The 16,576-nt window shown below is 43.6% G+C and overlaps 1 protein-coding gene across 1 annotated transcript in view; it reads left to right on the forward strand.

Annotated features, from left to right (window-relative positions):
• LOC124719099 (zinc phosphodiesterase ELAC protein 1-like) overlaps nucleotides 1-16,576 on the forward strand; it is a 71,966-nt gene that overhangs the window by 34,599 nt on the left and 20,791 nt on the right. Inside the window, exon 7 of the mRNA XM_047244792.1 lies at nucleotides 1,383-1,563. Within this exon, the coding sequence (XP_047100748.1) occupies nucleotides 1,383-1,563 (181 nt within the window). The remainder of the gene's footprint in view (nucleotides 1-1,382; nucleotides 1,564-16,576) is intronic.

Here is a 16,576-nt window from a genome sequence, read left to right on the forward strand (position 1 = left end):
GGATTTTTTTTTTTTTTTTTTTTTTTTTTTTTTTTTTTTTTTTTTTTTTTTTTTTTTTTTTTTTTTTTTTTTTGGGGGGGCTGCTCGAAATAGAGCGTGTATGTGGACATGATCTGCAAAGTCGATGTCTTCAAGAAATCTGTTCGGCAGGAAATTGAAGCTGTGCGAATGAAACGTAGGTGAGAGCTGTTCGTAACTTTAAGGAGAGGATCCAAATTCTTGTATGACTGGAAGATTGCCACCCCATCAACATTATTTTCCAAACCTAATTAAGGTATGAAGCTTTCAGAAACGCAATAAAAGTACAGTTATTCAATACTGAGAAACATGCATTTCCCCTTCTCCACCCTGTACTTGTGCCTGCACCAGATGTATAATCTGTCATCAAATCTACCACAGGTCACCACCTGTCGTATTCGGCATCCTTCAATCACTTTCCATAGATCCTCACTCCATTAGCATACAAATAGTTGACCAGCTCCGTTATTTCTGAACAGGTCATTCGAAGGTGCCCATCTGTAACAATCTCCCCTTTGCTAAAGTGGATTTCCCCATTTGCAACCCGTATCATTGCTAGAATGATTTCCTGTTTCTCTCTGCACCAATGATATACTTCTCTTACTGCATCACGGAATTCGATCTTGCAGTTGGCAGTGGACGTAATGGTTTTACTTGTAAGTGTATATCCAGAAACTTGAGAGTTTGTTGTGTTCATGGGCAGCCTTAAAAATGTCAGATAAGTTGAAGCAGTGTTGACTATGATCTAGTGTACAAATGCAGTTGCAAATTTGGAGAACTGTCAGCTTTATAGTGGAGTGAAGACAATGAAAATTCGTAGTATGGCTGGGAGTTAGGGAAATACCAAATGGGCTGATGTGTGAATGGGAATTTGGATTAAGAAGGGAGGGTTGCTAGAGTAGTCTGTGCAGTTGTGAAACCATTCTCAGTTTTCGTGCAGGATCACCTGTTTCATTTGAGAGCTGAGGTGCTGTTCCAATACGGTTGGATAGCCTGTGCTGTGCTGTGCTGTGCTGTGCTGTTAGAGTTTAGGGGGGAGCACCAAGTAAGGTGAGCTGTGAATTGGAATTTGGATTAAGGAGGGAGGCGTGCTAGGGTAGTCTGTGCAGTTGTGCAAAGTCAGTGTGCCTGCGGTAGCATAGTGGTTGGCACATCTCCCTAGTGAGCAGGAGATCCGGGTTCGAATCCCCACCTCGGTACAAATTTTCTTGCTGCTTCAGTCTGCGTATGTACATCGTAGATATTTCACATTTTAAAGGGTCCCTGGAACTGATTTTCATTTGCCAATTAAAACATTTCTATTGTTTCAACGATCTCTATACTGAGTGGAGATGGATTCATCTGACGGTGGTGTGTACTTACAGAAATAGTGATGTCGTAGTACACGAGGCGACGCTGGAAGAGGCTCTCAGGGACAAAGCCCTAGAAAATGGCCACTCCACCCCTGCAATGGCTGCCCAGTTTGCAAAGGATATCGGAGCCAGAGTTCTCATACTGTACCATTACAGCCAGCGATACCGGCAGACTGCAGATGATGCTGAAGGGGTAAGTCGGGTTCATATCTTCGCTAACATCTTTTACTTATTTAAATTTAAAGACGAGTACCGAGATGTATAGGGTCTTCAGTTGGTGTACTGTGCCTCGGAATTCCTTTCTCATCCTGTCTGGAGAGTCTGCCCGATACTGGGGTTCTGCATGACTTTTCCTAACATTCCCCACCTCCTAAACCTAACCAGTCCTTTCTCCTTTGTCCCTCTTCCTTCCCCTTCAATCCTTCTGCCAGAGGAGGGAGCCACTGGCTCTGAAAGCTTGCACATTTCTTTGACCTATATGTCCCCCCCCCCTCCCCCCCTCCTCCGCTCCCCCTCTTGCCGCTGCTTGGTGGATAGGTTTTTCATCTATCCAGTTGTTGTTGTTGTTGTTGTTGTCGTCTTCGTCTTCTTCAGTCCTGAGACTGGTTTGATGCAGCTTTCCATGCTAGCTATCCTGTGCAAGCTTCATCATATCCCAGTACCTACTGCAACCTACATCCTTCTGAATCCGTTTAGTGTATTCATCTCATGATCTCCCTCTACGATTTTTACCCTCCACGCTGCCCTCCAATACTAAATTGGTGATCCCTTGATGCCTCAGAACATGTCCTACCAACTGATCCCTTCTAGTCAAGTTGTGCCACAGACTTCTCTTCTCCCCAATCCTATTCAATACCTCCTCATTAGTTATGTGATCTAATCATCTAATCTTCAGCTTTCTTCTGTAGCACCACATTTCAAAAGCTTCTATTCTCTTCTTGTCCAAATTATTTATCGTCCATGTTTCACTTCCATACAAATACTTTCAGAAATGACTTCCTGGCACTTAAATCTATACACAATGTTAACAAATTTCTCTTCTTCAGAAACGCCTTCCTTGCCATTGCCAGTCTACACCTTATATCCTCTCTACTTCGACCATCATCAGTTATTTTGCTCCACAAATAGCAAATTTCCTTTACTACTTTAAGTGTCTCATTTCCTAATCTAATTCCCTCAGCATCACCCGACTTAATTCGACTACATTCCATTATCCTTGTTTTGCTTTTGTTGGTGTTCATCTTATATCCTCCTTACAAGACACTGTCCATTCCGTTCAACTGCTCTTCCAAGTCCTTTGCTGTCTCTGACAGAATTACAATGTCATCGGCGAACCTCAGAGTTTTTATTTCTTCTCCATGGATTTTAATTCCTACTCCGAATTTTTCTTTTGTTTCCTTCACTGCTTGCTCAATACACAGATTGAATAACATTGGGGAGAGGCTACAACCCTGTCTCACTCCCTTTCCAACCACTGCTTCCCTTTCATGTCCTTCGACTCTTTATAACGGCCATCTGGTTTCTGTACAAATTGTAAATAGCGTTTTGCTCCCTGTATTTTATCCCTGCCACCTTTAGAATTTGAAAGAGAGTATTTGTAAACATTGTCAAAAGGTTTCTCTAAGTCTACAAATGCTAGAAATGTAGGTTTGCCTTTCCTTAATCTAGCTTCTAAGATAAGTCGTAAGGTCAGTATTGCCTCACGTGTTCCAATATTTCTACGGAATCCAAACTGATCTTCCCCGAGGTCGGCTTCTACCAGTCTTTCCATTCGTCTGTAAAGAATTCGTGTTAGTATTTTGCATCTGTGACTTATTAAACTGATAGTTCAGTAATTTTCACATTTGTCAACACCTGCTTTCTTTGGGATTGGAATTATTATCTTCTTCTTGAAGTCTGATGGTATTTCGCCTGTCTCACACATCATGATTACCAGATGGTAGGGTTTTGTCAGGACTGGCTCTCCCAAGGCAGTCAGTTGTTCTAATGGAGTGTTGTCTACTCCTGGGGCCTTGTTTCGACTCAGGTCTTTCAGTGCTCTGTCAAACTCTTCACGCAGTATCGTATCTCCCATTTCATCTTCATCTACATCCTCTTCCATGTCCATAATGTTGTCAAATACGTCACCTTTGTATAGACCCTCTATATACTCCTTCCACCTTTCTGCTTTCCCTTCTTTGCTTAGAACTGGGTTTCCATCTGAGCTCTTGATATTCATACAAGTGGTTCTCTTTTCTCCAAAGGTCTCTTTAATTTTTCTGTAGGCAGTATCTATCTTACCCCTAGTGAGATAAGCCTCTACATCCTTACATCTGTCCTCAAGCCATCCCTGCTTAGCCATTTTGCACTTCCTGTCGATCTCATTTTTGAGACATTTGTACTCCCTTTTGCCTGCTTCATTTACTGCATTTTTATATTTTCTCCTTTCATCAATTAAATTCAATATTTCTTCTGTTACCCAAGGATTTCTACTAGCCCTCATCTTTTTACCTACTTGATCCTCTGCTCCTTCACTACTTCATCTCCCAAAGCTACCCGTTCTTCTTCTACTGTATTTCTTTCCCCCATTCCTGTCAATTGTTCCCTTATGCTCTCCCTGAACCTGTAGTTTAGTCAGTTTATCCAGGTCCCATCTCCTTAAATTCCCAGCTTTTTGTAGTTTCTTCAGTTTTAATCTACAGTTCATAACCTATAGATTGTGATCAGAGTCCACAGCTGCCCCTGAAAATGTCTTTCAATTTAAAACCTGGTTCCTAAATCTCTGTCTTACCATTATATAATCTATCTGAAACCTGTCAGATCTCCAGGCTTCTTCCATGTATACAGCCTTCTTTTATGATTCTTGAACCAAGTGTTAGTTATGATTAAGATGTGCTCTGTGCAAAATTCTACCAGGCAGCTTCCTCTTTAATTTCTTAGCCCCAATCCATATTCACCTACTACATTTCCTTCTCTCCCTTTTCCTGCTACTGAATTCCATTCACCAATGACTATTCAATTTTCATCTCCCTTCACTGTCTGAATACTTTATTTTATTTCATCATACATTTCTTCAATTTCTTCATCATCTGCAGAGCTAGTTGGCATATAAACTTGTACTACTGTAGTAGGCATGGGCTTCGTGTCTATCTTGGCCACAATAATGCATTCACTATGGTGTTTGTAGTAGCTTACCTGCACTCCTATTTTGTTATTCATTATTAAACCTACTCCTGCATTACCCCTGTTTGATTTTGTATTTATACCCCTGTATTCGCCTGACCAAAAGTATTGTTCCTCCTGCCAACGAACTTCACTAATTCCTACTATATCTAACCTTAACCTATCCATTTCCCTTTTTAAATTTTCTAACCTACCTGCTCGATTAAGTGATCTGACATTCCACGCTCTGATCTGTAGAACACCAGTTTTCTTTCTCCTGATAACGACGTCCTCTTGAATCGTCCCCACCCGGAGATCCAAATGGGGGACTATTTTACCTCCGGAATATTTTACCCAAGAGGACGCCATCATCATTTAACCATAGAGTAAAGCTGCATGACCTCGGGAAAAATTTCGGCTGTAGTTTCCCCTTGCTTTCAGCCATTCGCAGTACCAGAACAGCAAGGCCGTTTTTGTTAGTGTTACAAGGCCAGACCAGTCAATCATAGAGACTGTTGCCCCTGCAACTACTTAAAAGGCTGCTGCCCCTCTTCAGGAACCACACGTTTGTCTGGCCTGTCAACAGATACCCCTCCGTTGTGGTTGCGCCTACGGTACGGCTATCTGTATCACTGAGGCATGCAAGCCTCCCCACCAATGGCGAGGTCCATGGTTCTTTGTTTTGAAAAAAATTATTATTTTAGTTGATATAGTATGTACTAAGGTATTTTGTATTGTAATTATGTATTTTTTAAAGTTTTGAAGATCATAGGGGTTCAAAAATCTCTTTGTAGGCTACACTTCTTTTCTTTATTAAAATTAAAATAAAGTTTTTAACATTACAGTACATTAATATGCGCATACTGTACTTAATAATTTGTGAATTACTCATTCAAAAAACTCCGTAATTTTTGTTTTTCTTGTCGTATTTCACATTTTTGGGCAGTGATGGCCTGCCATCTTTTCATTAGGAGGACATCAGCCACCAGTGGCTCACTGCACTGTTTGACAAATCTTAGGGCACTCTATAGTAACAATACATGTGCTGTGTTTTTTGTGTTGTACTGTACCCAGCAGGTTCTTGTAAGATAAATTGTCAATATAGCTTTACCTCTAGTGCTTGAAAATCATTGTTAGCTGTCACTGTCACATGTATCATTTTCTTTGGGCTCCTCGGTTCTGTCAGTGTTTGACTGTAACACAGTTTAAATGATTTCTTGGTCTGTGATTTATTGCAAACTGTCCGTGACAACCCAATCGTCCATCTCTCATATACCCATGTTGTCTCATCTGGGGATTACCGTATCTGTCAAGTTCTCAAAAGTTTGACTCGTCTTCTTCAAGCCTATCACAGTTTCTGCAGCACCTTGAAGAGTTTCTGTTTCCACTTTATCCCAGGCTTGCCCACAGTAATAAATTGTGCTTCATATTTACTACCAGTATGTCATTCATTTTTTTTTTTTTTTTTTTTTTTTTTTTTTTTTTTTTTTTTTTTTCATCCACAACCTTACAGGACGATTCTCAAGAAATAGCCCATGGCAGTGCCATTTAAATGGTGTTGTTATGCCCTATCCAGTGGTTGAATCAGTCTGATGAGATTTAGGGGAAGGAAATGCACAATAATATCATCACATTTTAACTTGGAGTGATGTGTAGGCAATTGTAGTGCATTTAAAATAAGTTAGAACTTTTGACAGTTCTGTACGGAGCGAGGGGAGGGAAGCGTAGTTGCCAGCGTGTGCTAGGCATGTCAGCGATGACTACAGTATAGTTTAGTGCCGGGCCTACTGGGTGTGGAAACTGGCAGACTCGCTTGACTGTGTGAATGGCAAGTCCGCCGATCTGTGATCTTCCTCAAATAATTTTGAAGAAATTACTTGGTAATAAACTCTCATTCTCACACATTTTATAGTTTAATTCGTCAGCTTCTTGATGAACTGCCTATCATTTCGTTAATGGCCAGTTGTTATGATATTTCAGTTGTAGGTAAGCTACTGCAAGAAATTCTTAGATTGCAGTGAAATGTAGATATCGCTATGAATTTGTGTTTGGTGAGTGTTAAGTTGACTGTTGCTGAGTATTAAATGTAGACAATATACTGAATTATTCTTTAAACTCGGAAGTATATCGCTGTCTGTTTCCAGTCTCGAGAAAATGGCATGTATGTACTTGTGCGTCAGTGAAAAAAAACTAGAATGAAATATTCACAGAATTCTCGTGTCTCACAAATGGTCTGAGGTATCAAAACAAGATTTTGCCAAATGACAGTGTGCAAAGACAAGCGTTTCATGTCAAAAGATCAGTTATCTGTTCATTTTTAATTTTGTGTCCTGGGCCAGGTGTTTCTTTTGATGAAGCTAAGGATTTTGTAGTCAACATCTTGAAATTAACTCCCATCTCGTCAGCATTGTAAATTTGGTTCTTACTGTAGTCTTGGGTTTATTCTTTAAACTGTTTTGAAAAAATCAACCACGTCTGGGTCTGAGGATAAGTTTTCTCCGTATACATTAAATTAATGAATCCTGTATCTGTTTTTAACCTGTCAAACCACCCAGAGCGTAAAGAGAAATCTTTTCTTTCCTCACCTAACAAGACAGCCAACACTTTAGCTTATACTTGCAGCAGAATATTGGGTCGGTGGTGGTGGTGGTGGTGGTGGTGGTGGTAATAATTCATGTGGTTCAGTTGGCTGTTGCAAGTCTTTCAGTTGGACACCACTTCTATGAGTTTTGTGTGTGTGTGTGTGTGTGTGTGTGTGTAGAAATTTAGCTACTGACTTCACCCATTCTGAAATGGTAGAAACACCAACTCCATAACTAACTGCAACAGTTTTCAGTTAACTTCCTTTTTATACTTCATTGGTAGCAACTAATTTATCAGTGAAAGTAATCACAAAATGCTTCCCTCCAGGGGCCTCGCCACTCTTTGGAGAGTTTGTGCTCGGTTACTATGGGGCCACAGCCTTTGCCGCACCGCTTCCCTTCCCACACTGCACAACCTGCCCATCTGCTATTCATTTCCCCCTTCCTTGGGGAACACGTCTGAGATGTTTTTGGAAATATGTTCTGAGGTTTTAGTAGCCTGACATTAGAATAGCTCCTAATCTGTTTTTTTCTTTCTTTCTTCGCCCTCCATCTCTTACCCTTCCTCTGCTTTGGTGTTTGAGGTTCCTCTGTTTCTTCTTCCTCCTTGTGCACTCCTGAAGTCCGGCCCACATGTTTTTCGCATAGCAGGTGACCGGTTATTGCGTAATTCCCAGCCCTGGGTCGACAGGTAGAGTTTGCAGGTACCTGCTGGTACAGGCCAGGCCCAGGGAGGGGTGATTGCCTGGGCTGTTACCTTCCCAGACAGCCAATTGGTCCCTCTGTCAGGAGTTCTGGAGGTGTGACCTGAGGTGTGAACAATCACCTGAGGCGGGTTAGCCCCCCTCTTAGGGGGATCACCCCCCCCCCCCCCCAAGTTGAAGGAGCGCACCATTGGGGACACTGGCAGTTGTGGGGGATTTTTTCGCAGTGAGCCAATCACTATCTCAGTCTGTCTATAAAACATAACTGAATGAGGCTGAAGAGTCACAGAATCTCCGAGCTGCACCTCAGTATGTGGTGTCACATACTGGAGGTCAGTCCTTTGCTACAGTTAATCTGTTTATAATTGAGAAAGGTGTTGATGCAGTTGCAAGCCCTGTGAAATTGTGGTCTCATTTATATAATGGAACTTCGCTTTTGGAGACCAATTGTGATTCTCATGTCTGACAACTGCTTGCAGCTTCTCTTCTCCGTGGCTATCCTGTTCGTGTCGAGTCCCATCGAATGCCGAATTCTTCGCACGATGTTATATGCTCGTTGGTGTGACTGAGGGAGAAATCCAAACTTATGTCTCTGATCAGGACATCACTGCAGTCCATTGGATAATGAAACAAGTTGGTGCAACATTAGTGGCTACACACACTTTTTTTATCACGTTTGATAGAGTAGTGCTTCCATCCGAGGTCAGAGCAGGCTATGAAGTCACCACAGTCTGACCGTACATCCAAACTCGATGTCTCGCTACGATTGTCGACGTTATAACCACACTTGCATGCTCCGTCAAAACCCAGCCAGATATTTGGCTTGTGGTAGGGATGCTCTCGAGGGCAATTGCCTGCTTCCTTCCTGCTGTATCAGTTGCAATGGTGACCATGCAGCCTCATCTCAGGAATGTCCCACGTATCTCGATGAGCGGCTCGTCCCAGAAATTTGGGGGAAGGGAAAAGTACCATACCCTGTCACTTGCAAGTTGTCGGTTAGTCGAAAGTTCCGCAGTTCACCATTTGGTACTTACAGTACCGTTCTTACTATGCCTCACTCCACAGAGGACGTGGCCACTCAAACTTATGACCTCAAATTCAGCACTGTATTTGTAAAATTCTCCAGTATCGTGGTAGCGTTGCCATCCCCATCTCCCCCTCCTCCAGCTGTGCGGCAAGCCACCAAATCGTTGCCCTCGGCAGTGAAATCGTCGGCTTCACAACTGGCAGGCCGAAACGGACAAAACGAACATTACTGCAAAGACCTCTTACATCCCTGCAACCCACAGACATCTGAGTGTTCATCTGCCTACCGCAGGGACTCTTAAGAAATCAAACAAAGACACAGTATTCTCCTTCCCTGACACGGAGATCCCCTTCGACGGTGTCACCATGTGATAGCCTCGACCGGCCGACCTCCATCTCGGTGGTGTGCACTACGTGCTGTTTCTCTGCCCTGAAATCTGCAACTGACAAAGTGAGAATGGTGACGCCTCTGTAGATCTTGTGGAATGGGATCCTCCAGCCTGTGCGCCTTGTGGCAGTGAGTCTGCAAAGCCTGGCATTCGGCAGCCACTGAGGTGTCATCCCTTCATTTGTTCCCTCCTCCCCTTTTCCTGTCATGACTCACATCCAATGGAACATTTGCAGCACTAGATCCGACAAGGAGGAATTACGGCTGCTCTCGGATTCACAGCACCTGCTTGCTTTCTGCCTCCAAGAAACAAAATTGTGTCCTTGTGCGTGCGCTTTGACCTCTTGCATTTCCTTTCGGCTTGCCCCCCCCCCCCCCCCCTCCCTGAGGGCGGCATTCCATCTTGTGGGGGAGTCATGCTGCTCATCTGATGATGATCATAACTAGAGCATCTCACTGAGCACTTGGCTGCAAGCTGTTGCAGCCTGCATTTCCTTCCTCACTTCACCATTTCTCTTTGCAGCATCTACATTGCTCTGTCATTTGGTGTCATCAGGGCAGGCTTCCTGCAACTTATTGGTCAACTCCCTCACCCATTTTTGCTGCTCGGTGACTTTAATGCACGCCACCCCCTTTGTGGCTCTTCTAGAACCTGTCAGAGAGGTGGTGCCCTCTTGGCTGATTTCCTCAATTAACTCAACTTCATTTGTCTTCACACTGGAGCACCCATGTTCCCTTCAGGACAAATGCACACCTAATCCCATTTGGACCTCTCGTTACGCACTGCCCAGCTTGCTCGTCGTCTCGAGTGGTCTCTTCTGACAAGTAATTGAGTGACCATTTCCTGTGTGCTCTCTGGTTGTGGACTCCAACCCCACCTACATGTAAATGCAATTGTCAGTTTCTAAGAGTGACTGGAGGCTTTACTCCTGCTTGGCAATCTTAGACGAACAAAATTTTCCCAGTTGTGATCACCAGGCAGAATACCTTACAAATGTTATACTTACTGTCACAGAACATTCCGTACCTTGCACTTCATCTTTAGCGCACAGTGCCCCGGTCCATTGGTGGACTGATGCGTGCTGCGATGTGATGCACACGTGTAGACATGCGCTCCACATCTTTTACAGTTCTCCTAAGATGGTGAATTGTATTCACTGTAAATAGTTGCATGTGCAATGTTGTCACATTCTTCAGGATAGCAAAGAAGCCAGTGGGATTTCGTTTTCTAGTTCTTTTAACAGTTTCAATCAGTTTGACCTCGTGTGGAACAACCTCAGACGGCTCTCTAGGACCAGTGTCCATTCCTCAACTTCTGACCTGACTGTAGCAGGTGATGTCATTGTGGGCCATGTTGCTATCTCCAATCCTTAGGCAGCTGTTTTGCAGAGATTTCACACTCCACCCACTATCAACCTGCTTTCCTCCATTGGAAACGAGTGGAGGTGGCTCAGTTGATACCCTTCTCCTTTCAGAATTGTGAATACTATATCACACTCACTTCATCCTGATCTTCCACCCCAGGGCCAGACGAAATGTACGTTGTTGCAGCACCTCTCTTTTGCACGCAAGCACTTTCTCCTTCATAAGTACAGTCACATTTGGGGAGATGGCATGTTTCACAGATAATGGCACGAAGCCACTGTCATACTCAAACCTAAGTCACGTAAAGACAAACACCTTCCTTTAGCTACCACCCCATGTCTCTCACCAGCTCTGTATGCTAGGTGATGGAACGTACTATTCATGGCCGGTTGGTGCAGTGGCTCAAATCTCGCAATCTACTAATCACTGCACAATGTTGACTTCGAGGCCGCTGTTCCACAGTTGACCGTATTGTCATATTGTCAACCATTGCCCTGAATGGTTCTCTGTGGAAGTATCATACTGTGGCCATGTTTTTTGATTTGGAGAAAGCCTACGACACCTGCTGGAGGACTGGTATCGTCCATACTCGATGCACATAGGACTTCAGAGGCTGCCTGCCCTATTGCCATCAGGAACTTTTAAAAAGCCAAGTTTTCGAGTTATGTGTGGGGCTAGTTTTGTCAGACACCATTATCCAGAAAAAAGGGCTGCCTCAGGGCTCCTTCCTTAGTATCATCCTCTTTGCTATAGCCATTAACCCTAATACAGCCTGTCTCCCACTAGGCATCTCTGGCTGCCTTTTTTTCATCGACGACTTTGCGATCTATTGCAGTTCTCAATGGACTCGTCTCCCCGAGCAGCACCTTCAGCAATGTCTCGATCATCTTTACTTGTGGAGCATTGACAGTGGCTTTCACTTTTCCTCTGATCAAACTGTTTGTATGAATTTCTGGTGGCAAAATTGCTTTCTTCTACCGTCTTTACATCTTGGACCTGCTGCTCTTCCATTTGCTGAAACTACAAAATTCCTAGGGCTCATGCTCTATAGAAAACTTTCTCGGTCCTCCCACATGTCTTAACCTGGCCGCCTGCTATACACGGTCCGTCAGTGTGGTAAGTGTCCTCGGCGGTACTGGGAAGTGGATCGGACCACCCACCTCCATTGGGACTGATCCCTTGTCCATTCGAAACTGTAGTATGAGTGTTTCGTTTATGCATCAGCACATCTGTCCATCTTACACCATCTAAATACAATTCACCATTGTGGAATCTGTTTGGTCACTGGCGCCCTTTACACTAACCCGTTTGAGTGTCTCTGTCCAGAAGCTGCCAAACTACTGGTGGAATACTAGTATGATGATCTCCTCAGCGGATACGCGTGCCATTCGTCTGCCGTGCCCAGCTATCCATCCTGTGCCCCCTTCTTCTATAACTCCCTTCATTGCCAGTATGCGACATGTCCTTATTTTTCTGTTACCTCCCAAAATTTGCTTTTGGCTATTGCTCTGGCAGCTTAACTTCACACTACCTGATGGGTGTGGACCCTTCACTGCCTTGGCTTTGTGCAGTGGCCCATGTTCGTCTTGAACTTCATTTGCTTCCTAAGGAGACTACACTGAATTCGATCTATTGCTGCAAGTTTTTCGCTCTTCATATGCAACTTAGTGATAGTACCTTTATGTACGATGGTGGCTCTAAGACTGATGATTGTATCGGGCGTGCCTTCATCATTTGCAAGGACAGTTTCTAATATCGGCTTCTGGAACACTGCTCAATATTTACAGAAGAGCTCTTAACCCTCTATAAGGCCACACATTAATGATGTCACATGTTCAGATTCTCTCTGTGCCATTCAGAGCCTCTCTGCGCTGTACACAGTCCATCCCTCAGTGCAATGGGTCCAAGAAAGCTTCCACTTGCTCACTCTTTAGGGAGCCACTGTGATGTTTGTGACTGAGGAAGTCGGGATGAGGGGTACACTTAGCATGGAAGATCAAGGCCCCTATAATGTCACTCCTTGAACATAACTACTACCAAATCAATAAATTAACAATTTATTGAACACAATATTTATAAAACAGCTAAGAGACAATCAACTCGTGATCATCTTTAAGACAATACCAAAATGTCACAGATTGCTGCCGTGCTTGAGAAACAAGCTAATTACAGTTACCAAAACTGACTTAAAGAGATGAACCACAGAGATTTCAATACTTAAAGGAACAATAAATTACAATCAGAAAGTGATTTAAAGAAATGTGGCACAAATAATTTTTTAAAAAGAGCAATAATATGGGCACGTCACAGCTTCTGTGCACCAAAGCGGAACGTAGTGCCACTACCACACCCCCAAACTCGCAGAAAACTGGAACACAGAGACAGCAAAAGACACAGTAAACACCAACCAAATGTCGATTAATATAAGTTAAGAGGTCAATAAACAACAAATAAATGAATAGTCAGTTGCTCTTTTACTAATACTGAGTGAGTGCATTCAAATAAATGCACACGTATAAAATTCTACATACAAATGATTCTTTTACAGAATACGAGCTTTTATTAATAAGTAAGTGAGTGAGTGCTTTCAAATAAATGCACATATATAAAGGAACTACGTACATTGACTACCTTTGCAGAATACAAGTCTTTACTAATAACTGAGAAAGTGCTTTCAATAGAAGTGACCCAAATTTTACAGCAATATACGAGGTATGTCGATTTGTTGGCAGTCAAGATGCACTGAAAATCTCATACAGGCAATACATAAACTTTTGGATACTGTCCCAAAAACCCTAAATACAACTCACACACTTCTGAGCTAATCAGCTTCCTAATAGTAATCCAACCAGTGGATTTTTAAAAAGAAATAGTAACTGCTGGTCTCCGCGGGGTTACACGCTCTGCCGGGTGCTCTTACTTCAACAACACGTACATTAGGGCAACAAAGCAACAAGTACACTCGCTGCAACGAAAATTGTTGAACGAAACGAAGGTACCAAACTCACTTATACCTTTGATGGAGAGTGTTGTTAGAGATGGTCTCCAGGGATGTGTCTCATCGAGAAGACAGGCACTGAAGCAACAGTGCCTGGAGTTGGCATCAGGTAGACCTGCCGTGCCACTGCTGGCCGAGCATGCGTGTTTTCCTCTTTCGTCCATGCAAGCAAGTCCTTGTGCTTCGTAGCGAGTCCAACCACACCTGCCTCGAGCGTCAAACACCTGCGCGATCACAACAGGGTCAAAGATCCTAGTACAGCCGGGTAATCTATAGAGTCGTGCCAGAAAGCTGGTGTGGGCACCATGGCCCAATGTTTGTGGATTCCTGATCACACCAGTCTAACAGGAACCGAGACTGCTGACACTGCTGCCAAGGCTGCAGTCCTCCTACCTCGTCCCACTAGCTCTTCCATCCCTTCTGATGATCTCCGCATTTCTGTCTGTGAGCAGGTGGTGTCCCTTTAGCATAATCTCTGGTCTTCTCTTCACGGGAACAAGCTGTGGGGAATTAAACCTCTCCCAGTGACTCGGCAGACCTCCTCTCGGCCCTCTCGACGCGAGGAGATTGTTTTAGGTAGGTTGCATTTTGGGTGCTGTCATTTTAGCCGTCATTTGTTAGGTGGTGGTGCCCCACCTCTCTGTGCTCATTGTTGCCAACCTTTGACAGTTTGCCATTTCCTGACCAAATGCCTTTTTTTAAATCACTTACATTCTAGTGTCTGTCTGCTGTGTGAATTATTGGCCGTTTTAGTGGACGATGTTCAGGCTGTCAGCCGCATTTTACGTATTATCCATCACAGCAGTGTGGCGAAGGACATTTAATCATTATGAAGCTAGTATCTGTACAGATATCTTTGGTGATATTGCAGCTCTCAAAGAATGAAGTTACTATGAAATCTAGACCTTTGCTGCTTTCGGGCACTGATAAACATCAACGGGGACAGTTGAAAATTATGTGCCCCTACCGAGACTTGAACCTGGGACCTCCTGCTTACATGACAGACGCTCCATCCGACTAAGCCACCAAGGACACACAGAATACACACATACTTGGCTGAGGTCGCAATATAGAGAACACTGATTAGGCGTTTAAACAACTCAAAGCTGTCATCTTTAGATCAGGATACAAACATGTTGTTTCTATGTGATTCTTAGGTTTCTCCTGGTGTATTTCTTGCTCGAACAGTCCACGTGTGTACTGCCGCTCCATAGTGTCCAACGGGCACAATATTTTGGCGCTCAGACATGTTGCCATCATCAGGTGCACTGATGAACTGAGCTCCTCAGGGTGGGCGGTCGTCTTAAATCCCCTCCCTTCGTGAGGCGTTTTCTCCACGGTTGGCATCTGTGGTGGCTATAATAACTCCTTTTCTTACTAGGCTAACTACTGTTTAGCTCTACAGGGCCATTATACTGAAATGTTTCCCTACACCACCTAGTATTGTCTTTCTATTTGTGTGAGTAACTGTATGTTCACTGTTGTGGGTAAATACATACAGCGTACACAGGGCGGTGTGTGAAACTGATGGCGATTACACGCTTCCGCTGTTGTAGAAATCTGCTCCAGATGCTGCAGATACCGTGTTGAGCTGAAAGTGGTAACCAAAATACGGAGAAATATTCTTCGGGGCTCTGTTGCATAGCAATCGGATTGCTTTCAGTTCTGAGAAATGTCCAGTTACTATTGTGGATTTGAGTGATCCATGAAGTGACTTCTTTTCCGAAGAAAACATCGAACTAGTTCACTAGAACTGAATGCTCCCGTCGGAACTGTTCTCAACTGGTGTTTATTAGTAAATCACAATAGCAGTACATCGCTGGGTGTATAATAAGACGTACCTTCTTGAAATGAACAATATTTTATTGTTCTATTAACTGATTTCCTTCCATATGCACTTATATTTTACAATGTGAATCAAAAACTCGCAATGACGTCGATTTTTTACATCACAAGAATGGCTCTCCTCCCCTAAAAAATTACTCTTAACAAGAACAAAAGAACTCTATATCCTAAGAATAATTATGTGAGCGCTGACCGCCACAGAGTAATAAACAATATCTTTGTCTCTCTCTCGCACTGTCACAGCAAGTTACGCTGCATGATACATCATATGGCGTCGGTGTAATTGCCTCGTCTGCCTTAGTCGCCCATTCGTTTCCTTTGCTGAGCGTCTTTTTAATTGACTCAATGCTGGTTCCCATGCCCTGCTGAGGTTGTAGCCGCAATCTAGGTTGATGAGTCCATCCCTGGTACTAATTTTGATAGCCTCTCTAATGACACTGTCCCAGTATTTAGATATCTATGCCAAGACCTTGGTTTGTTGGTAGTCCATTTCGTGATTTTTGGACAAACAGTGCTCTCCAGCTGCCGACTTGGTGGGGTACCCAAGTCAAGTGTGCCTCTGATGTTCTCGGCAACAATCTTTAATGGTCTGTCCAACATAAGTCTTCCTACATTGACATGGAATCTGGTATATGCAGGCCTTCCACAAACTGAGAGTCTTTGGCACTTCCCAATAATGCTCGCATTTTGTTTGGTGAGCAAAAGACAGTTCCTACTCATTGTTTCCTCAATATTCATCCCATTTTCCCCGATAGTGTGCCAGTATATGATATATAAGCAGTGGATATCTCTCTATCTGTGACTTCTTCTGTCTCCACACGCTGTACTGTAGAGGTGGGGCAGAGAGTGTGTCTGATCTGCCATTCCGATTATCCATTTTACTGGAATACAGTTTTGAGGTGTTCCAGCTCTTGAGTCAGACACTCTGTGTCAGAGATGGTGTGCGCCCTGTGCACCAGTGTTTTTAGCACCCTATTCCTCTGCGCAGGGTGGTGGCAGCTATCAGCATGCAAATACAGGTCGGTGTTTTCTTCCTGTATGCTTTGTGGCCCAGGGTGCCATCCACTCTTCTTTCGACCACGACGTCCAGGAATGGTAATCTTCCTTCTGCTTCGGTCTCCATAGTGAATTTGATGCTCAGATGTATTGAGTTCAGG

The sequence above is a fragment of the Schistocerca piceifrons genome, chromosome 10 (assembly GCF_021461385.2).
Source record: "Schistocerca piceifrons isolate TAMUIC-IGC-003096 chromosome 10, iqSchPice1.1, whole genome shotgun sequence".
Taxonomy (NCBI): Eukaryota; Metazoa; Arthropoda; class Insecta; order Orthoptera; family Acrididae; genus Schistocerca; species Schistocerca piceifrons.